Raw genomic sequence first — 23,055 nt, 5'->3', positions numbered from 1 at the left:
CCAGGTTGGTGAGTGCGTAAAAAAAGAAAATAATATATAGATTATTTTAGTCATAAAAATCTTTATTATGTCAATTGTTTTTTAAACTGAGATTTTAATATAAAACTGTACTGTTAACAGGAAAAAGACATCTAAAAAGCCACTGTAAAAATAATTTATTAGCCAAGACATCCGTACCTACAGGCACAGGCGTTGTGCATCATTGTAAAATTCCTCAAGATGAGTGTTTATTAAGCATTAAATATATTGTTTATTTACCTCCGTAATGTACGTAATATTTTAATACCTCTGAGTTCAAATAAATACATATTACAGGAAGTATTGCATATGGAGCCTGTTATTTTCAAGCACACTTAAGACTTGAGGATTTGCGTCTTCAGATGACACAACATTTGAAGAAATCAAACGAGAGATTGGATGGTAAAGTGAAGAAACACAGGACCAACTTGTTGGAAAAATAGAAAAACGTGGGCAACATTTTAATATTGTTCCTGTGAATCATGGTAAATATTTAGTTATGACTGGGCATCAAATTATTGATAACAAATAATTTAGTATCAGTATCAAGACAGGCTTTTTGGGACTATATAGATTCCGCGAGTGTTTGTTTTGCTTATGTGAGTAATACTGAAATGTTTGTTGAGATCCTCATTTACTAATAGAATAAGAGAAAATTTAGAGCAACTGAAAATTTCAAAATGTGAAAATTAATTTTCTGTTGAGTACTGGGCTGTGTTCAACAACTATGAAGCTGCATCTGTCTTTCCTTTTTTCACCTGATCTATAAAACAGGCAAGTCTAAATAACAGACCATTAACAAGTCTGATTTTCTGGTTCATTTGTTTTGGGTACCTTGAAAAATGTATTATTATTATTACTCTACATACCGTCTATGATTCGGACAGGACCCAATGCGAATATTTTTCCTCATAGAACATTCATGGTTTAATTATGAACAGTGATTGGTCGCCTAAATTCTTCATATCTCAAAGTTGTCCAACAGTAGCCTGTTTTGAGCAATCATGTGTCACATGATCGCCTTGACCCACCTGCAATCTGGGCGGCTTTTTTCTCCCCTGTACAGGGTTTCCGACGCTATGATGGCTGCATCTAGCCAGCTGGCCAGAACTAAGGATTTGGCTAACATTGACTGAAATATCTGGATAGCTACGAGTGTACCAGAACCAGCTTTGAAAGGTTCAATTTTAACATTTTTTTAAAAAACTTACTGTTGTAATAACTGTCATACATTCCGTATCTTTGATTAGCGATACAGACAGTTTTCTTTTGCGTTAACTTGGATGCTCTTTCTCTGGGTCCACTGACCACAAGAATCTGGCCAACGTTAGCTAGCATGCGAAGTTTTCTAGCTACGGTAATTACCGGTAACCATTTGTTGGAGATTGCAAACGCCAGACCTCCCTGTATATTTTTATTCGTTTAGCTAACGGTGGTAACTATCATTGTATTAAAGATTCAGGTAGCTAACAGCGAATGAGCTTGCCTGGCGCTAGCTGGGTTTGGCTAGCAAGCCTGCTAACAGGTAGTTAGCTAGCTAATGCGTTTAGCAATTCGTACCTTGTAAAATATCTGCTAATGTTCGCTAGCTAGCTAAATAAATGCTTGGTGAGGGGCTTCATACATTCGAAAGAAGGCTTGCCAACCTGGCTGCCTGTAGAACGCAGTTGCCATGATTTGATGGCTAGCACGCTAAGTGTCGCTGATGCGATGCTACTGCTTAGAATCTAGCTAACTGACATTAATATTCTGTGTAATTTTAAAAATCATTTTAGCCTGTGTTGTTGGTACGTTCTGTATTTGACACAGACGTCTCTGTCCCAAATCTCTTGAGAGCTATTTTGACACTAATGACAAGCTAGCTAGGTCGCTGATTGTTGCATAATGTTTATTTGCTGAGCGGGCAACGATATGACAAAAATAGGTTCCATGGCATTCGTTATTTGAATGTAGTGTGAGAATACTGGTGCTAATGAATGCTATTTTCAGCTTTGTCGGATTTGTTTGCCCGCCACACTCCCAGTAATTACGAATAACACATCTGAAATTGAGGGTGCAGATGGTGGGCACCAACGGGTGGCTGCTGATTCGTACTCACAGCATCTGATATGGACCTTTCATGCTAGAAGCAAAGAAAATATATGGATGAGTCAACCGCTAGCTAACGTTACTGCTTCTTTCGCGATTCTTGAGGTATTCATGCTTTCTGAAATTGTATTTTGTGCTTTTGAGCAACGCAGACTTTCTTACTTTAACGACGATCTCCATTGTGGGTAATGGTGCTTTAATAATGCATTTGTAAAATGGCTTCGGTTTCTTCTCACCTTGAGATGAGAGGTTTGAGCCAAAGCGTCTTAAGTTAGGGAAGGTGGATTTAACATGGCTAAAACCACCGCTGGAGACGAAGTGAGCTAGAGTCTAATCAGTGCTATCCTCCCATTCTTAGGGACGCGTGCCATGGAACTGACTTTAGCCACCTGTAAGACGATTGTTTGGTGCAAAAAACAGAATTGCAGAATACAGTGGTGATTATTCGGCACATTGGTATTTGGCTAGATTGACAGTCAAATAGGGATTTTTTGACGGTCCTTTGGGGAACCCCCTACTTTTTGGTAGAATTATGCAGGCTTTTCTGTTTATGTTACATGTGTTTCACCAATTTAGGGCCTGGAATGTTCTTCTCTGCAAGGAAATATGTGAAATTCACTTCTGCAAAGTCTGCTGAGATGCTACTAAAAGTCAAGCCCTGGCCTGCTAAAATAAGAAATGGGTCAACACAAATCCCCAGGAGTTTGTGTACCTACATGCTCTATTTAAAACACACAAGCAAACTTTGAGACAGGGTCATTCTTTTATCAGTGAGTTCAGTTGAATGTAGACTACACAGTGAATGGTATGTTAAATGGTAAAAATTTTGATACTCTGTGCTGCTGATTGCCTAGAATTTTCTCCCTCAAGGGTCCCCATTCAGCATGCCTAGAATTTAAGAAACGCTTGCACTTCAGAGTTTTGGCTGCCCATCATATTTTAACATAATTGTTAGAATTATTTATTTTATACTGTTGTTCCTCACTTGTGAAAAAACCCTGAACCACCGTTGCATGAACTTTGATTCCAGTCCTTGTACATTCTTGTACACTGATAGAATTGGTGTAAAATTTCATCCCTAAGTTTGGGTTGCTGACCATTGTCGTGCTAATTGGTTCCAGGCTTTTCTGCCGTGTGAGGACAATACCCAAACTCACCCCACATCACATTCTACTGTGCGACAACTGGTCCATGGGTCCCACAGGGGAGGCGGGGGATTCCGGCACTAAGAGATGAGAATCACATGTGAATGAGGTAAATTTGCTTCCCAGCCAACACTGTCTGTTGCTGACTGTGCCTTTTCCATCAATGGTTTCTCCTACCCTCTCTCTTTTGTGTTGGTCACGTGGGTGACATTTTCACCTCTGTACTGCATTTTGAACCACATTACCACCAAGGTTGCCTTTGGTGCTGAAGTTTTCATCTGTACTTTGTAACATTGTAGGTGGGCCATTGCAGTGGTTCCCAAACTTTTTTGGACTGGCCCCCTTAGGTAATTGAAGCACCCCCCCCCCTTTTTTTTCCTCTCCAGTTTGGGTCATCTAATCGTTCTCCCGCTATAACCTTCATTGATTGGGAGAGTGCAGACAAGAACACACTCTCCTCTGAAGCACGCACTGTCAACCCATTGCTTCTTATCACACTACAGTTCACAAGTCAGGCACACAGAGCTGGAGGAGCACACTTAACAGAGCATACTTAACAGATGGACATCAGGCATCAATTGTAAAGCGCTTTGGATGAAAGTGCTATATAAATGCAGTCCATTTACCATTTACCATCACTGGTGCACGATGAGATGGCGTCATCCTGGCTGGCTGAAACTGCTTTCATTGGATGATGCTAGCACTAACTGTGTCTTGCCCTGTGGGAATGCTGGCAGCAGTCATCACTGGCACGGTCCGGGTTCGATACCAGACCGTGGGATCTACAGTATCCGTGCACTAGTACAGAGCATCATCTGGATGAGCCATCCAGCAACTAAGCTAAGCTTCTGTCCAGGACAGTGCTGCAAGACTGCTCAATGACTCAAAAATCTCAGACCACATCTTACCCATCCTGAAGTTAAAGGCATATGTTGTTACATTTGTTGTGGAACTAATATGTTCCAAATGTACATAGTTTCTTGTGTACACTCTTGTCTGCCTACAAAGTACAGATGGCTTCTACTTGTCTTGTGAATATGCATTGTACATGTCTTCTCCACCTTGGCACCCAGTGGTGGAATGAGCCCCACATTGGTCAGGACAGCAATCACTGCTCATATTCTGCCATGGTCTGAAAACAGCCCTATTTAAACTGACCCTCGGCCCCCCTAATGCTGAACTCTGAGCATTTCACATGGGTTTATCCCTGCCCAGGCTAAGTTTGATTGTAAAAAGTGCTGTTGCATAAAAAGGGGTTGAGAAATACTGACCTGGATCCTTGACTGTGCTCATGATGTCACCCATAACATCTTTGGCTGGTGTGCCGCCGGCAGGTGTTTTATGAATGCGGTTACTGAGTAGGTTTATGCCGCCCTTTCGGATCTGCGGCCGTGAGTTGAGCCCTTGGCGGGTGCCGACCTGGCGGTGAAGTCTCTGAGCGTGCCTTCAGCCCGGGAGCCTGGTGCCGTTTCCCCTGATCTGGCCAAAATCCCGGCAGTCACCTGCTCCAATGCTGCCAGCCTCTGCAGTATATCTGTAAAGAGTGTAGAATACCCTGGCTTTTTAAAAAAACTGCCTCACATGTGTACCCCCAGGGTGTCACCCCCACCCTCCCACCTTTGCAGAGGCAGATAGCACCATCTGACAGACTGTGGGGTGTGTGTAGGGGAGTATGGGGGTAGTGGTTTGTAGAGACTGCGTCATCTGGTGAACAGTGTGTTAGCGCTGACTTCTTATCTCTGTTGATGGGCATGATCAATTATGCAGTCGTTTCACAGTGAATGGTAATCACACAGTTTTACCAGAATAATTTGTGAACTATCGATCTATCCAGCTAAAAATAATTGGTGAGAGTAGCACTACTGGTCTTTAGGCTAATATCATCTGTTAGCCTGACTGTTAAGTATGTGTCATCAGTTGTTCTTATACCCTGGGCTGTAATTTGCCCAATTGCTATGGTTACTTGCTCTGATAAATTTCCTTTCACCTCCCAGTTACCATTCAGCCTAATTTGAAGAACTGACACTGGGCTCCACCTCCATAGCTGGGTTTCTCCTGAGATTTCCTCCCACCAGCAGTTTTTTTCTTACTGCTTTTTGAGCGTTTTGTTCTTCCTACTGTTGGGTTTTACCTCATTTGCTTTTTTTATAGGGGTACAGGGCTTTCCCAATTTTCCCATTTCCTGTTGTGCTGTAAGGCCATCTTTGTGACACTTTCTGTAAAAAGCACTATGCAAATAGAACTGAACTCAGTTAAATTTCCTGGGTGTCCTCACCAAGAGGTGCTAGCACAGCAAAAAATATAAAGTACAATACACTAATGTCCCCTGCCACACACACACAAGCGCGCACACACGCGCGCGCGCACACACTCGCACACACACACACACTCGCACTCACACATGCACATGCACTCATGCATATGAAATTACGTAGGCCACTAGTACCCTTCCCCTTGTGGCAGGATCTCCATAAAGCCTGAAAAGCCTGTGTTGGTTCCATAATCCCCCTTTTCCGACACATAATCCCTGATCATACATCTGGTAAACAGCAGGGTGGATTAATTTCCAACAATACTCTCACTGCTGTGAGCAGGAGTTTTCAGCAAATAAGCCGGTTATGTTAATTTGTTGGGAGGGCTTCTGATTCAGTCACTGGCTCTGTGTTGCTTGGAGACCATTTGTATAGAATGTTCCTTGTGAATCTATGTTAGCATATGGTCACACAGCTGTTATTGTGTATGACTGTATATGCTGGGGAAATGTTCTGAACAAAATGATTGGATCTCTGTTAACATGGAGTCTATTTCTGGTACATGTATTAAACACTCATTAGAACACATTTGAATTTTAAAATAAATTTTAATAATGTGAGCAAATTTCACATAAGGTGATGCACAAGCTTGTGAACGTCTTTTGTGCCATAAGTGGCTACCGTTTTGCAAAACTGCTGTTGTAGATGCTTTAGGAATTTTTGCATTAATTTGGCAGCCCATCAACTCAGCTTCACTATAGGAAATTTCTCAGCATTTGAGTCATCTCGATAGCATCTTGGCTAATTGCATGTCCTTGGCATTCCCTCACTCCAGTAAATTGGCACAACCTAAATCGATACTTAGAATTAGTGTGCGAGAGGACTTCAGCTGGAAGGTTCTGGAGAGTCTTCTGCATTTCCTCTGTAGGAGTATCACATTTCTATTGCCTTTTTGCTTTCCATTGTCTCTGCCAGTTGAGAGCCAGAATAGCCTCCGTACACACAGTCTGCATTTCCGAATCAATAAGCAGTTTTATTTAGAAATGGCTGCACAGCAGTTTCGCAAACAGGAAGTGAGAGGACGACCTTCAAGCCGCTCATAAAAGGAAGACTAATGCTGCTGTGTGTGGCTGTTAGGCAATGGAACACTGGTTCCTCAGAGCCAGCATAGAAAGTTACTCACAGAAGCAAAGAAAGACGGTCATTCATAGGTCATTCATTGTCCTCAGCTGAGAGAAGAATGTTTCCTTTGCATATCCTCATCTTATAAAATGTGTGATTGGGTTTTGTATCTTGTCTGGCGCATGTTACTTGATTGCTGGAAATGTGTTTGGGCCTCAGAAGTGCGTTAATAATTCATTATTAATGCTTGTTAATTAATGTGTACAGTTAGCGGTTTTGGTGCCTGTTTTCTTCCTAGGTTTGAAATCGGAATATGCTGTTGGTTTCTTTTTTTCCCTGCATACCCCTGGCCCTGGCTCTGACTCAGGACCTGGGCTCTTTCTCTGTGTGAATGATCTGCGGTCACAGACCATTCATCTGAAGCTGGGCTCAGTGTGAAAGCTAACATATACACCAGTGTGTGATTTCTTACTTCTACATGACCCATATATTCCTAGAAAACTTCCTGCCTTCTGAAACCCTTGCCTGGTTTCCCTCTTCAGTGCGGTCTTGCTAAAGGCTTTTTCTCTGTCGCTGTAATGGTAGGGTGGAAAGGCTTTCCTCAGTAAAGGGAACGCGCTGTGCGTCGTGCCTTGCGACCGACCGTGTCTTGCTCCCTGCAGGTGTGGGCGGTTCCCGTAATGTGCCATGGGCTACGACGTCACCAGGTTCCAGGGGGACGTGGACGAGGACCTGCTGTGCCCCATATGCAGCGGGGTCCTGGAAGAGCCCGTTCAGGTAGGCCCGTCCCCGCTCTTCGGCCGCTCCCCGCCCTGCTCCTCACCCGCATCCCACCCCGCTCCCCGCCTGATCCCCATCCGCTACCCGCCCCGCTCCTCACGCGCTCCCTGCCAGCTCCCCGCCGCGCTCAGTCTGCCTCACATTCAGCCGTACGCACAGGTGCGGTGTTGAACCGGGCGAATGCACCACACACACAGGTGCCAGATGGGCTGGGGTAGTCTTTAACGCAGAGCTCGTGTGAAGTCTATGGAATTCCATTAGCGTGAATGTCATAGCAGAACAATGTTTGTCACACAGTAATAACGAGAGAGGAGCATAATACAATGGCAACAGTACAATATAATATTCTGGGTTCACCTCTAAATGCGCTGTGCTGTGATGCACTGCCTAACAATAAATGTGTGCTCCTAGCATTTCACATTTTAATTTCCTGTGATGGATTAAATGGCAAACTCTCTTTGTGTCTAGGGCACTCTTGAGTTTTCAGCTGGAAATTAAATTGGCAGGTTGTTTTTTTTATAATCAAGAAAATTGAAAAAAATTTTATAATCAAGAAAATTGATTAATTTGGTCTTTTTTTTTTTTTTTTTTTTTTTTGCTTTGTTCCTGCTTCAGTTGTACTTATAATTAGTAGAGAGAAATTGGAAGCGTAAATGTGAAATCAAGAGTGCGATTCTGCGGGTGACACGTCATGGTCAAATGTGACGGCTGGTTCTCCGGTCTGTCCCGTATCTTCACTGTGAGCGTGCCTTCTGCAGTGTCTGCATCACGCAGTCATTCTCCCAAATGTCTCCAGGACACTGGGCAAATGTGGCAGGATCATTGAAGGGTTGTAAGTAAAGGGCGGTGGGTGTTTTTTGATTGTGAAGTAATGTTGAGATTTGAAACCTTTTATTTGCTTCAACTATAAATGATCAGTGCGCACATGCAAATGTCATGGAATTATAACTAAACAATATTCCTCATGTATTTTGTCAAAAAGACTTTCAAGGCCACCAGAAATACTTAATAACTTTTACTCGTCAACAGTTTTACAGATGGTTTTTAAAAACAATCACAAATGTGTGTTTCTTTCGTTTGGTTTGTTGTCCGCAGCGGGTGCGTTTCGCTTTAAAGGAAACCTCCCAGCGCTGTGTGCAGCAGTGTCCCAAAGTCCCGCTGTCTCCGGAGAGGGCTAGGGATGTAACCCTACGCCAGGGCCCAGGTCAGCTCTCAATGTCAGGCGGATTTGTCATGGTCCGAGCGCGGGGCACAGAGGACCGTTTCACTGGCTGACTGGGCTGTAAACCCACCGCCTTCTTCCAAAAAAATGATTTTCTCTGTGGTCTCATTGTCAGTGTCGCCAGAAACCCTTGCATGTCCTAAAAGGCAATGTTCAGGAAATGCAAAGGTGTTTTTTTATTGCGTTATGGACGGATATGGTTTATCTACCTGCTGTTTCGAATAAACTGTTATCACAGGGATGTGAAACATTGATGGTACCCACATACTGATGCAGGCTTACTATTTATGCATCAAACTAAAAAATGGCACACAGAGAAATGTTTTATTTTTGGTGTCGACAGTTATATTTAGAACTGTGGCTTTTCTCCGAGAGACGGAATTCATTTGAATCTCTGCTTTGGTGATAAGGTTTTTAAATATCCAGGGTGGGTCATGGATGGCCTAGTCTGTTTCTCCTTAATATTAATATTAAGGAGAATTATTATATATTATTAATATTAAATATGACGCTAAAAGGTCAAAGGTTGCCGGTGTTGACCACAGAATGATCAAAGTGAGAGAACCCCTGCTGAAACGCTAAAGAAATGAATAAAAATAAGAATGTGTTTGAGGGAAAACAGTAAAAATGGGGCAGTGTTCAGCTTTAATGTCTACTGATCTACATTAAATGGCACCTTCATCTGTTCAGTTGACAGGATCCAAGTCGCTTTTGTTAAGAGACTGGCAGGTTATAGTCTTGTGAGACAGGGTGACGCAGCATTCCGACAAAACACGGAGTTCTTTTTAAGACCAGCGAGAGCGAGAGGGAGGGAGAAGGAGAGTGAGAGAAAAAGAGAGAGAGTGAGGGAGAGGGTAAGAGAGAGATGCACATAGCGAGTGTAGCATTTCAGGGGTTTGGTGTGTGTGTCTGTAGTACTGGATACCGGCTTGCATGCAGTGTTCATGAATGCCAGATTAGGGGACGAGTTGTATGAAGCATGAAGGCTTCCCTGTGGCAAGGGGAATCTGCACTATGGCTGACCTTAAGTTAACCTCCTAGACAGTCAGGTGAGTGTTGTTTCTAGTCCTTATGAAAGAGTGCTGACATTCCTACATGGAAGGCTGGAATCCTTGCAGATTTAGTCTGATTCAGTGGTTTGTCGAGAGAAACTTGTGTGTTTCTTTACTGACTGAAAGTGTGTAAATGAGTAAGTTCTAGTTTGTCAGTATTGCATGTGTCTGTGTTACGTGTGTGTGTGTGTGTGTGTGTGTGTGTGCGCGTGCGTGCGTGCACACATTTGTGTGTGTGTCAGAGAGAGTTTGGCGACACGTACGTGTGTGAATGAGTCCCACACGGTTCGGTGGGATGAGTACGTGATCGGCACGTCTGCTTGTGTGTGCGCATGTGCGGGTGTGAACATGCGGTCGCGTGAGCGGACGTGTGTGTGTGTGTGTGTGCGCGCGGGTGTGTGTGTGTGTGCGTGTGCGTGCACGTGTGTGTGTGTTCATGCAGAAGGTTGCGTACGGTCAGGAGCCCCTGGCGTGTGTTTACCTGCTGGGGCTGATAAAGGGCTTTGCGCAGCGAGCTGGCACAGGGACAGGATCCAAACTCTCCGGCTCTCTTTTAGGGGACGGAGGGGGAGAGCGAACGCGACCCGATACCTTTCGGGCCCGTCGGCACGTGCGCTCGGTCACGATAAATCTCAGTCATCACGTCGTCGCGACAACCTGAGCGATAAGCACATCCTGCTGCTGCTCGCTTTTCATTAGCATGTTCATTATTACACTGTGTACATATAATGGCTGGTTCGCTGGTTAGACTATTACCACTGGGCCAGGAAACATTGATTGTACCTAAAGTAATGACGCAAGCTTTTCATTTATGTATCAGACATGTTTAAGAATGTTTTAAAATGGCAGACAGTACATGGTGCATGAAAAGACCTGAAGGGGAGAATGGAAGAAAGGAAGCGCGTTCGTTTGTTCAGTCACCCCAGTGTTCTGGCAGCGTCGGTTCGTTCGGGAGTCTCGTTCCGGAGAGAGAGCGTGATGGAGGGGAGCGAGGTTCTCTTACACCCCTTTGGGTCCCTCCGTGGAGTCTGACTGCAGCACAGAGCACAGAGCGAGGTTTGCAGTTCGCTCCCCTCTCGACATTATTAAAAACTGCCGCTGGACATCGCTTGCCGTAATTACTCGAGCTCGCCCCGCACCTGAGGCTGCTCTCTCACTGTAAATCAGCGTGCCTGTTTTGTTTCACGGACACCTGCAGTTTTCTCTCACACAGTGCCTAGATTTGCTACAGCGGTTTCCCCTGTCTTTTGAAAGCACAGCATCGGGAAGAAAGTCCCGTAGCAAATTGAGACACGCTCCTTGCTTTATACAAACTGGAATACCAACTAGTTATTACAAATCTTGTGGCCATTAACGCTGCCTCCAAAAACAAACAACAGACAAATATCCCGTCAGGAAGCAAGACTTTTTATCCGAAGAGACAGACGTCTGTTAATGTGGCATCAGCTTTGAAAAAATGTGAATAATAAAAAGTGTGCAATTTTGAACCAGGGAACAGCTGAGGGAGGTTTTTAACTTTTACCATTCTCTTCATTTTCAGTTGATGCTCCATCCCCCACTGGAGTTTCTTATAATTGCTACTTTTTGGTATTTATCAAACACTCTTATCCAGAGTGACTTACAGATGGCATTATAACATACAGTCAGTTTATGCAGCTGGATAATTTACTGAAATGATTCGGGGGAAGATGGTTGGTTGAGTGACCCGGCTGGGAATCGGATCCGCCGCTTTTGAGCTGCCCACAGACTTTTTAAAAGAGCTTCTTTGAAGTCTGCCCAGTAAAACTGGACTGATTGTGAACAGTGCAGCCAGTGAGTACTGGAGTGCTCCTTAGCTAGTGAATCCCCATCATGGTGCCCATTGGAAAAAGCTCGCTTTTTGAACTTTATTTGATCAGTTCTTTGCAGCTCTTTGATCAGATCTACAGGGCAATCTCATCCTCAGATATTATCAGCCAAATGGCTAAACTGATCCTAAATCTGAAACGAGTGCACTTTCAACCCCTTTATGGCTACAGTCATATATGACTTTGCTTCATGTTTTTTCTTTACCAACAGATGTCACTGTTGATTCTTGTTTGAGTCTTAAATGAACATTTGAACATTTGGATGGATTATTGATTGTGTATTAATTATTAATAGATTGTTAATGGATTGTCTGTTTTTTGTCCAGCTTTTATACTGTCTGTCATCTCAGTGGGGCTGATTTTTATGTTTTGTTTTATTTCTTTTGGCGGGCCACCAAGACTAAATATAGAGGATTGAACGAAATGGTGAAGTCCATCTCCTTGTTAAAAACCTGGGTTTATATTTGCTTTACTTGTGTGGTTCCATAAGGTTTCTTTTTGATGCATCCCCACCACTGCTGAATTGGTGGATCATTTTCTGAGTATCTGGACAATCTGGCCAATTTCTAGCATATCAGCTATGTGATTATTGGCAGTTTCTTAGTGTCAGCAGAATTTGACTTGTGGGGGTGGATGGCCTCTCTGGGGTCCCTGGATGTCTTCCTGGTCTCTCCTCTCAGTTCACCGGCGTGTCCCTGTTCCCCCAGGCCCCTCACTGTGAACATGCCTCTCCCGGTTCCCCGGCGTGTCCCTGTTCCCCCAGGCCCCTCACTGTGAACATGCCTCTCCCTGTTTACCGGCGTGTCCCTGTTCCCCCAGGCCCCTCCCTGTGAACATGCCTCTCCCGGTTCCCCGGCGTGTCCCTGTTCCCCCAGGCCCCTCACTGTGAACATGCCTCTCCCGGCTCACCGGTGTGTCCCTGTTCCCCCAGGCCCCTCCCTGTGAACATGCCTCTCCCGGCTCACCGGTGTGTCCCTGTTCCCCCAGGCCCCTCCCTGTGAACATGCCTCTCCCGGTTCACCGGCGTGTCCCTGTTCCCCCAGGCCCCTCCCTGTGAACATGCCTCTCCCAGCTCACCGGTGTGTCCCTGTTCCCCCAGGCCCCTCCCTGTGAACATGCCTCTCCCGGTTCACCGGCGTGTCCCTGTTCCCCCAGGCCCTCCCTGTGAACATGCCTCTCCCAGCTCACCGGTGTGTCCCTGTTCCCCAGGCCCCTCCTGTGAACATGCCTCTCGGCTCACCGGTGTGTCCCTGTTCCCCCAGGCCCCTCACTGTGAACATGCCTCTCCCAGCTCACCGGTGTGTCCCTGTTCCCCCAGGCCCCTCCCTGTGAACATGCCTCTCCCGGTTCACCGGCGTGTCCCTGTTCCCCCAGGCCCCTCCCTGTGAACATGCCTCTCCCAGCTCACCGGTGTGTCCCTGTTCCCCCAGGCCCCTCACTGTGAACATGCCTCTCCCGGCTCACCGGTGTGTCCCTGTTCCCCCAGGCCCCTCACTGTGAACATGCCTCTCCCAGCTCACCGGTGTGTCCCTGTTCCCCCAGGCCCCTCCTGTGAACATGCCTCTCCGGTTCACCGGCGTGTCCCTGTTCCCCCAGGCCCCTCCCTGTGAACATGCCTCTCCCGGCTCACCGGTGTGTCCCTGTTCCCCCAGGCCCCTCCTTGTGAACATGCCTCTCCCGGTTCACCGGTGTGTCCCTGTTCCCCCAGGCCCCGCACTGTGAACATGCCTTCTGCAACGCCTGCATCACGCAGTGGTTCTCGCAGCAGCAGATCTGCCCGGTGGACCGCACTGTGGTCACGCTGGCCCACCTGCGGCCCGTGCCCCGCATCATGCGCAACATGCTGTCCAAGCTGCAGATAACCTGCGACAACGCCGGCTTCGGCTGCAAGGCCGTGCTGCGCCTCGACCAGCTGCCGTCCCACCTCAAGGACTGCGAGCACAACCCCAAGAGACCCGTCATGTGTGAGGAGGGCTGCGGGTGAGTGCAGGGAGATGGTGAGCGTTTGGGCGATGGGGGGGAGGGGGGGGGGGTGTGGTCAGATGTCTCCAGCTTCACAGTGTGCTGGTGCCTGGGCACATACTTTCAAAATTTACCTGATATCTCCATGTTCGGTGATTCCTACTCATTGTCCTCTGAGATTGCAGTGGATGTCATAGATGAGTGTGTGTGGTCCAACCAGGACTAGGAATAGGTGAAAAATATGGGAGGACCATTAGTCATTATTGTTGACAAAGTATTTGAATCCTTTGTTGATATTCCACATTCGTGGTCTTGTCTGTGGATGTGACATAAAGAACAGCGAGGCATTGTAGTTTGAGTCTTCTGTCCCTGAACTCTGACCCCAACCCAGGCTGGAGATGCCCAAAGATGAGGTGGCCAATCACAACTGCATCAAACACCTGCGCACCGTAGTGCAGCAGCAGCAGACCAAGATCGGCGAGCTGGAGAAGACCGCAGCCGAGCACAAGCACCAGCTGGCTGAGCAGGTCAGTCATACACTATACACCCGAGTTAAACATGGCACTGCGGCCTCCTGGTGACTCACGCTGTAAAGACACCCAACGACTCCTTACAGTTACACGTGGGCACTGACACCTCTGTCCTTACAGTTACACATGGGCACTGACACCTCTCTCCTTACAGTTACACATGGGCACTGACACCTCTCTCCTTACAGTTACACATGGGCACTGACACCTCTCTCCTTACAGTTACACATGGGCACTGACACCTCTCTCCTTACAGTTACACATGGGCACTGACACCTCTCTCCTTACAGTTACACATGGGCACTGACACCTCTCTCCTTACAGTTACACATGGGCACTGACACCTCTCTCCTTACAGTTACACATGGGCACTGACAAAGCCCACGTCTTATTCGGTTGTCGTTGTTTAAATGAGCTGACGTTGTTTAAGTGTGTCCCTTGTGTGGCAGAAGCGGGACATTCAGCTGCTGAAGGCCTACATGAGGGCCATACGCAGCGCCAACCCCAACCTGCAGAACCTGGAGGAGACCATAGAATACAACGAGATTCTAGAGTGAGTGGAGCTCACATCCCGCCATCCGGCCATGTCACTTCCTGTCTCTACCCTTTCACCAGATAACTCACTAGTGCAGAGAGCCTCTAGCCGTCTTTCATCGCTCATCTCCTCTTCCAAACCGCGAGGACAATATTGGCCCATTTTCATCAGTCATCTCACAGTTGGAGCGATGCTCTTGGATCAGGTTTCCCCATTCGTACATTGACCTTGGCCATTATGGGCTGAAAGGCAAGACTGTCCTGGATATTCACTGCCACTCTGAGACTTTTTATGGGCTGGGCCCAGAGCTGCACTGTTTATCCGAGAACAGTATTTTTCTGAGAACAGTCCAAACCGCTCTGTCTTTGTAAAAACGGCCCAAACCAAATTGTATTTATGAGAACAGCCAAACTATACTCACTTCCTTAGAACTGTCCAAACCACACCGTATTTCTGAGAACAGTACAAACCACACTCTCTCAGAGAACAGTCAAGACCACACTGTCTTTAAGAGAATCGTCAAATGGTTCTCTCTTTCTGAGAACAGTCAAAATGTACAAAAAATTAAAATAGTCAAAAATTGCTTAATGTACAAACATCCACTTTACTGCGTCTGGAGACATTTCACATTTGCAGTTTAAAAAGCTGAAACACATCGGGCTAAGATGTTTTACGTGCACCAATTTCAAACTCAGACAAAATTTAGGTGTTCTAATGAAGTTTTATTTACTCTGATTTTGACCCTAGACTGATTAGGATAGTCAGATAAAGGCGTTTACATGACAGCCTCCATAGTCGTAGTATTGCTCTAATCGGGTTAGGGTGTGTGTGTGTGTGTGTGTAAAAACGCGGCACACTGAGACCGGAGCGTGACGTGTGTGTGTCTCTCGCCCCCCCCCCCCAGGTGGGTGAACTCCCTGCAGCCGGCGCGGGTGACGCGCTGGGGCGGGATGATCTCCACGCCGGACGCCGTGCTCCAGGCCGTGATCAAGCGCTCGCTGATCGACAGCGGCTGCCCGCTCTCCATCGTCAACGACCTGATCGAGAACGCGCACGAGCGCAACTGGCCGCAGGGCCTGGCCACGCTGGAGACGCGGCAGATGAACCGCCGCTACTACGAGAACTACGTGGCCAAGCGCATCCCCGGCAAGCAGGCGGTGGTGGTGATGGCCTGCGAGAACCAGCACATGGGCGAGGACATGATCCTGGAGCCCGGCCTGGTCATGATCTTCGCCCACGGCGTGGAGGAGATCCTGTAGCGCCGGGACGAGAGAGGGAGGGGTGGAGAGAGAGAGAGAGAGAGAGAGAGGGAGAGGATGCTCTCGACAAGGGGCGCAGTCTAATGGTTTACTTCCCTCGCCTTAAATGCAATTTGGTGTTCCCACTCCTCGAGCTGGACCAAAATTCCACCCTGCTTTTGCTCCCCTCCAAAACGTCTGCCGTGAGTGACTGGATTGAGTGGAAGAGGGGGCGGAGCTTACCTGGTAAATATTTCTTATTCGACTGACAGCGAGGAGCTTACTTGACAGATATTAAATATGTACTGGTATTCAAATATGGAACCATCACAAGGTTCCCTGGGCCCAGAAAAGGGAGGAATTATGGCGTATCGAAAATGAAAACCTCAGATAATTCTGGATTGTTCTGAATGAAGTGCTTCTTGGATGAAGAATGATGGCACTGTTGGGAAATTGGATGTTGTCGTTATTTTGCCCTCTGTCCCCTCTACAGCTTCCACAGAACATACAAACTGCAAACTTGAAAAAAGAGGGAGAAAACATATTTTGAACTTCTATATATTCTTCCAGTTCTTAAAAAAAAATAAACATACATTTATAGATAACTATGAATATACATATATATCTATATATTCGAAGGACATCACTATCATCTAAAGTTAGCATATGATAAAGTAAGTGTTAGCAGTTTTAGTTTTTGAAAAAATGCCGTTCCCTTGTGAGCAGATCAATGTTACGCACAAGAATTATTTGAATTATTTTGCCGTGTAGTACGAGTGCCTGTTTTGGTCGGCGTCGTCGTTACCTCTGAATGCCCTACACTGAAGAGAGCTCAGGACCTTTTCACGAAGAACACCGCTTGGAGCTGAGCTTCGTCGCAAACCCGGTGCTGCGAAGGCGGTCGTGTCACATTTGGGGAACAGGCAGAGGCTATTAGCAGAAAACTGTGAGCGAAGCGCGACGCCAGCAGATCCCTCGCCTGTAAAGGCCCGCATTTTAAAATGGTTTTAGACACTGCCACCGTGCTTTAAGTTCAGTGAGCCTTTTGCCGTTTGCTTGCAGTATTTCCGCCGGGCCCAACCTCAGAGGCAAGGTGTAAAGTCACTCAGTCTGCTTCATAAACGCCTTTCATCTGACTTCAGGACTACGCATATAGAAATCGGCCTCGAAGCGGCTGCATGTTTGAGTTTCTGGTACAGGGGGAATTGCGGAAGCTGGTGCTCTTATTTTGAGTCGCCAAAGCGCGGAGAGGGGTTCTCTCAGGTCTGTCCACCGTTAATGGCGAGTCTTTTAAGATCCGCGCTTGCGTTCGCCGCCGAAGCTGATGAATGTTCTGGCTGAGCAACGGTCGACCCCGCCCTGTCTGCAGTCGTGACGTGACTCTGCCTCGCCCATCTAGTTCGCCTATCTCAGCGTTCCGCTTCTGACAGGTGGGGACCGATCGCTTCATCGCACGCCACTCCGATGCACCAAGACTCCGGAATTCACCGTAAGAAGACCGCGAAACTCAGTAAACCGCACTTAACCTTTTTTCTGTGAAGATAGACGAACTCAGTTAAAACGCACTTAACCGTTCTGCAAAAAGACGACCCCAGTTTCCACTGTCCATCAACAGTCAGAGGTGGAGCTGTGGGGTTGGTGGTCCTGTTATTAAGACATTTCTTGCAGCTGGAGCAAGGCTCATGGATTCAAAATCCAACTGAGCGGAGAAGACCATGAATGGGGAGAATTGAAGAACCATAGTGACTTACTCCTCAAATTTGATTAAGTGTACTGTACCGTTTTGACAGGAACAGGTTTTTTCTTTTGCCAGTTAATATTTATGGACTTGTGTTTTATGCCATATGCATTCTTTTTTTGAAAAAAAAATCACCAAGCTTGAGGATGTTAATATTTTGTGTACGAAATTGTGTACCGTGAAATCATTAGAAATTGTTTTTTTTTCTGTATTGTTCTGTTGTATATAATCAAATAAGTGGGTCCAATTGTATTCTATTTCAGATTATTTTACCTCGGAAACTACCAAAGTGTGTATTGGCGGCTTTTGTGAAGAACGCATATCATGTTTTCTGTTTTAAATTTAAATTGAATTATTTGCTGTGAGCAATTCATTGTGGATTATCAGAAGTACCATAAATGCGCAACGGTTGGTGACTGATGTTCTGCATAGGGACCGTTCCATGCCATTTCAACTGGAAATGGGACATTTTTCTGCCCAACTGTCAACAGACTTGGCAAATGCATTTCTTTTGGGGGAGATTTTGGGTGCACTGAAATTAAAGATGTTTTACAATGGCACATTGTATTTGTCTGCTTTAGTAACTGCAAATTGATAATGAGATTGTTACATTATACATTGGCTAGTACTCTTAGCTCTCAAGCTTGTTAGTTATTGTGAGTATGCATGCATATGCAGGCAGCTAGTAGGTTAGGTATCGTGACAGGGATGAAAAGGGCTGCACATTGCGTGTTGTAACGCAAACGGTGGGTTCATTGCTTTACCCTACAAAGGGTGGTGATGGAGGGATGACACAGTGGATTGATTCTTTTAAAAAATAAAGGAAATTCAAAGTTATTGTAATTATGAAATTGAATATGACTCCAAATTTTTTAGTTTCCTCCCAGAAGTCAGAGAACAGTAGGTTTGCAAAATGCAAGTGATCTTTTTTTTATTTATAAAGATGTATTTGATGAAGCTAAAGTGTTCTACCTTAGCTGATCCTGTTCAGAACTCTCAGAGGAATATCATCTCCGCGTTTGCCTTTTGAAAGACTTCCTTGTTACTCACGGTGCTTTTGCTTTGCAGTTTAGATTCAATTCATCTTAATGCTTTTTGCGGCTAGCCAGGCACTGTGCTGTTTTGCAGTTTAGATTAGATTCATATTAAGGCAGTCTGGGGCTAGCCAGGCCTTGTACTGCTTTGCAGTTTAGATTAGATTCATCTTAATGCAGTTTCTGGCTAGCCAGGCCCTGTGCTGCTTAGCAGACAAGTTGTCCTTTATATTCTGAGCTATTACAATTAATTTTAGTTGAGGGAGCAGATTGGATGCAAAATGGCTTCAAACTCCTGAAAGCTGGTGGGTTATTTGTTTAGCAATATTGTACAAATTACACCTTTTTCCAGCTATTGTAGCCCCAATATACACTAGCCGCAGCGCTATCAGCTTTGGTAAACTTTAAATTTGAAATATTCTTTCAAAAATAAAGATTCCTTTTTCTGGGTAGGTAGCCTATGCGGCCTGCCTGTACAGTACAGTCAGTGTTTCGTCCGCCATCTTGAGTGTGTGCCCTCTGCGTGCTGCTGTTTGATGTTACCGGAATCAGAATGCACCGGCCGACAGGAGAGGGTGAGGGAATCCGCTGCTCTGCTGGGACGGATTTTCACGTGCAACTGCCTCAGGATTGCTCCTGAAAAAAAGGACAAACGTGAATCGGGTCATTGTGTTTGATTTTATTTTTTAAATGGTTTTTTTATTTTTTTATTTTTTTAAAAATTTGAGTCATAACAAACCAGTGTTTTCTAAACTTGAATGAATGTGTCCATGGGGCAAGTGAGGGCTGTCTTTTGCTGGTAGGTTTACATTACAGTACCTCTAAAGCTCCCTTAAAAAAAAAAGTGCTTTTCACTCGTTGCAAAGAAATGCTGACTGAAACTTGTCTGTTTTTATTTTGTAGTTTCTGTAATAGAGGTGGCGCAGAGCGCATGCTAACAATCTGAATGTTCAGACATTAGCGCAACAGCCACGAATAGCACTGACATTGTGTTGTACATAGCATTCGTAATGTTCTTATTTCAATCTGTGCAGAGAGCTGGGTCAGTAGGCTGCAGTCTTTCATGTGGACCATGTGCAATCCAGCACCTCTACAGCGATGGGGACACTGTGCTGTAGAGCGTGCCGTCCTTCAGGGGAGACACTAAACCGAGGTCCTGACCCTGTGGTCCTCACGGTTTCCGTGGAACTTTTAAAAAAAAATGTTTAGGTTTTAACTCCCAGGGTCCTGGTCACATTCCTGAAAACAAAAAAGACTGACTGACTTCACATCTGGCAACCTTGTGCCCCCTGCCCAATCTGTTTGGCTTCACAGTCCAATGCATTCCATACCCACTTTCATTCCCCAGGTCTCAGTGTAAACTATAATTGATTTCTCAGCTGATCCAACTGGTTAAATAAAGGAGATAAAAATAGTGAACCAGTTACAGTGAGCTAAGTATTTAGCTAAACGTCTGCTGGTGAATACCTTCTGTGAGGGAATGCATTTTCAAGTCTGAACAGAGAGCAGCGTAATACGGTGCTGCCAGATGTTTGTGTGACAAACAAAACTTTGAGGGATTGTAAAGGTTGACAATTTTTTTTTATATTTTACATTTCTAATATGTTTTTAATGTTCACTGCACATTTTGAGTTCCCTGCACATTTTGCTTTGTGCACCTCCAAGCAACATCCCATAGGAAACCTCTGTGGAAGTTTGAGTTTTTGTCCCATAGTGTATACTGTACTACCATAGCATTTAATGTGACTGATTTAATGTATGTGTACAGCTTACATCAGTCTGGGAGTAGTTATACTTTTGAATTATGTTTATTTTTCCTAATTCTTCCTGTGGCGATTTTGTTGTAAACGTAAGAGCTGGTATGTGTCTTCAGAAGCACTTACATCTAGCATTTCATTGTGTAGACTTTGTCTTGTTCAATTGTTTTGCTTCGGTATTGTGTTTTGTCCTTGTTTTATTAAAATTGGATTATATTTGCTGGATCATTTGTCTTCTTTGGAGTGCAGGCTTTGTTTCGCTCGACCTCATTGCCATTGTTGATTCATCTCTGATTAATGAAGTGAAGATATATAGACAGGTAACAAATTAAAGGAAAAACCAACATAAAGTGTCTTAGTGAGGTGTTGGGCCAGCATGAGCCACCAGAACAGCTTCAGTGCGCCTTGGCATGGATTCTACAAGTCTCTGGAACTGTACTGGAGGGATGGAACACAATTCTTCCAAAAAATATTCCCTCATTCTTCTATGTCTAACATGTCAGTCCAAATCTCCAATAGGTGTTCAGTTTGGTTGCACAAAGACAGGGCATCATAGATACGGACTGAGCATTGTCATTTTATAGTATTTTCTAGGCAAAAATCCTGTATAGTATACGAACACGATTCATTAATTGTGCTGAGTGCCTTGAAATTAAGAATATATCAACTAAAAACAGCCACAGACACCAGGGGTGTAATGGTGACTTTTTTCTTTCATCAAAGCAATGATGGCCTAATTTAAGAACCAATTAAAGCATTGTGGCATCCATTTGACTTTGTTGCCAGCAATTATACTAGAGCAGTGGTCTCCAACCCTGGTCCTGGAGAGCTACAGGGTCTGCTGGTATTCATAGTGACTCTGTACTTCATGAATCAATTAGAGCAGTTGATTACACAGTTAACTCAACTCACCTGGTGTCTTGGGTCTCAATTGGGTGCTGATTTTAAGGTGAAAACAAAAACCAGTAGACCCTGTAGCTCTCCAGGACCAGGGTTAGAGACCACTGCACTAGAGACTTTCACTCTGCTTGGAGTGAAAAATCACTCAAAACTCAGCCATCCCCACTTAACTCCTCATTTTTCTGACAATGCTTGTGGGTTAAATGGACAGTGATTACAGCAGCAGTATTCACTGAACAGCATTTCATTTCGCAGATTCCAATCTTGCATGAAGATCCATTTATCAATGAATATGCCTTAGTTTTGTGTATGCTTCCGCCCTCTATTGGTTAATAAACAAATAGCAATTTCTGTATTAACCTGGGATGTAATGTAAGAGAACCAGAGCTGTCAAGACAAAATGAAACCATTTAATTTGACAGGTGGGCACAATCCAACAGATTATCATACATCAAAATAGCCCACCCACCCCTATGCACAAATAATAATTGCTAAAAAAGGACCACAATGGAAATGTAAATAAGCCTTTGGGCTTTATTGTGTTTCTTTGCCTAGAGGGGCCACTTGTATTTTAATGATCAATAAAGAATTTCAATCAATCAATCAATCAATCAATCAATCAATCAATCAATCAATCACTCAATCAATCAATCAACAGGTATCCACCCACTGAGTGTCACTCGTGCTTCTTGATTGGCTGTGTCAAATTCAAATTCCTACAGCCAATTACAGCCCAGCAGCCTGTGTAAAAACCCACCTGTCAGCCCACCTGTCAGCCATCTTTGCCATTGACTTGTGTTGTGTGAGTTTGTGCCTGGTCCAGTAATAATAAATTATTACAAATTCTACATTTACCACAGTAGGTTTTTTTCATTTACCATCACAGTTGTTTTACCATTTAAGGAAGCACTTCACGATTTGTACCAGGGGTTTTAAAACATTTACTTTACTAGTTTCTGTTTGTTAAGGAAGAACAGGTCTATTTGCTTGTGAAATTCTGTTTTCATGTAGATGTTCATGAGTTTTAACAAATTCTTTCTTTACCCAGCTCTGCAATCAACCTAGACAACTAGATGCATCAATCAATCGACACCAAGTAAGACCATAGTTATGTACTTTTCACTGGTTGGATGCCGCTGTGCTCAAGACTTCTGCTTTTTTTTTTTTTTGGCTATGTGGAGATTGTTGCTTATGCTTGGTGAAAGTTGTTGACAAGAATTGAAGATTATATTTTTTAAGTTTGGATCTCCGGTTTTTGATTCCTGTGAGGAATTTGTGGTGATTTTGATATCTTTTTCTTCTGCTTTATGGCTGCGTTGCTGCTGTGCGGTTCAGAAGCGATTGCTGCTGACTGGACATTGCTGCTGTCTTTGTATTTTCTGGACTGATTATGTAGTGATCTGATGATATTGTGGTGATGTGAATTACTCGTAGGTGTATAGATCTTATCTGTGTTATTGCCGAAGCCCTGGTACTGACTTGAGAGTTAGTAGCATTTGAGAGAGAGAGAGTAGTTTAAGTGAGGAGCTAGAAGCAATGCTGCTGTTGCTGCTGCACGGTTGGTGGTGTTGGTGGTGGGTTGTAGGTGGGTCTGCCAGAAGACATCAAAGGTGAGGAGCTGGTTATGTACCTTCATGGTGGAATGCCTCTGTACTGAAGTGCTGTGTTTCTTTTGGCTTTTTGGAGATTGTTGCTTATGCTACACTAGGTGAGAATTGTTGTTGAGGAGTGAGGATTATATTTTAAATTGGGGCAAAATGTGTAGGTTATTTTGATTTCCATTTTGGTCATTGTTTTTCTGGACTGATTATGCTGTGATATAATATGATGATGTT

At 44.8% G+C, this 23,055-nt stretch overlaps 1 protein-coding gene across 4 annotated transcripts; it reads left to right on the top strand.

Annotated features, from left to right (window-relative positions):
- Positions 1-1,025: 1,025 nt before the first annotated feature.
- Positions 1,026-18,089, top strand: LOC135238105 (E3 ubiquitin-protein ligase NRDP1-like). 4 transcript variants are annotated; one of them, XM_064305783.1, is made up of 7 exons: positions 1,027-1,197; positions 3,228-3,360; positions 7,288-7,402; positions 13,235-13,506; positions 13,880-14,015; positions 14,468-14,571; positions 15,458-18,089. In XM_064305783.1, exons 3-7 carry the CDS (start codon positions 7,313-7,315, stop codon positions 15,810-15,812), a joined length of 957 nt encoding a protein of 318 aa, XP_064161853.1. In that variant the 5' UTR covers positions 1,027-1,197; positions 3,228-3,360; positions 7,288-7,312; the 3' UTR covers positions 15,813-18,089. The 4 variants fall into 4 exon arrangements, with proteins under 4 accessions (XP_064161856.1, XP_064161853.1, XP_064161855.1 ...); XM_064305785.1 differs by lacking the exon at positions 1,027-1,197 and adding an exon at positions 1,244-1,375; XM_064305784.1 differs by lacking the exon at positions 1,027-1,197 and adding an exon at positions 1,831-2,211.
- The last annotated feature ends 4,966 nt before the right edge of the window (positions 18,090-23,055 follow it).

This window comes from Anguilla rostrata, chromosome 13 (assembly GCF_018555375.3).
Source record: "Anguilla rostrata isolate EN2019 chromosome 13, ASM1855537v3, whole genome shotgun sequence".
In the NCBI taxonomy this organism is placed as follows: Eukaryota; Metazoa; Chordata; class Actinopteri; order Anguilliformes; family Anguillidae; genus Anguilla; species Anguilla rostrata.
Note: the sequence above shows the minus strand (reverse complement) of the source record. Positions and strands in the feature narration are given on the sequence as shown.

Excerpts from the sequence above, each read along its gene's own strand:
- LOC135238105 (XM_064305786.1), top strand. The coding sequence starts at position 7,313 with ATGGGCTACGACGTCACCAGGTTCCAGGGGGACGTGGACGAGGACCTG. Across the intron at positions 14,016-14,467 it reads AGCACCAGCTGGCTGAGCAG|AAGCGGGACATTCAGCTGCT; the intron begins GTCAGTCATACA and ends CTTGTGTGGCAG. Across the intron at positions 14,572-15,457 it reads GAATACAACGAGATTCTAGA|GTGGGTGAACTCCCTGCAGC; the intron begins GTGAGTGGAGCT and ends CCCCCCCCCCAG.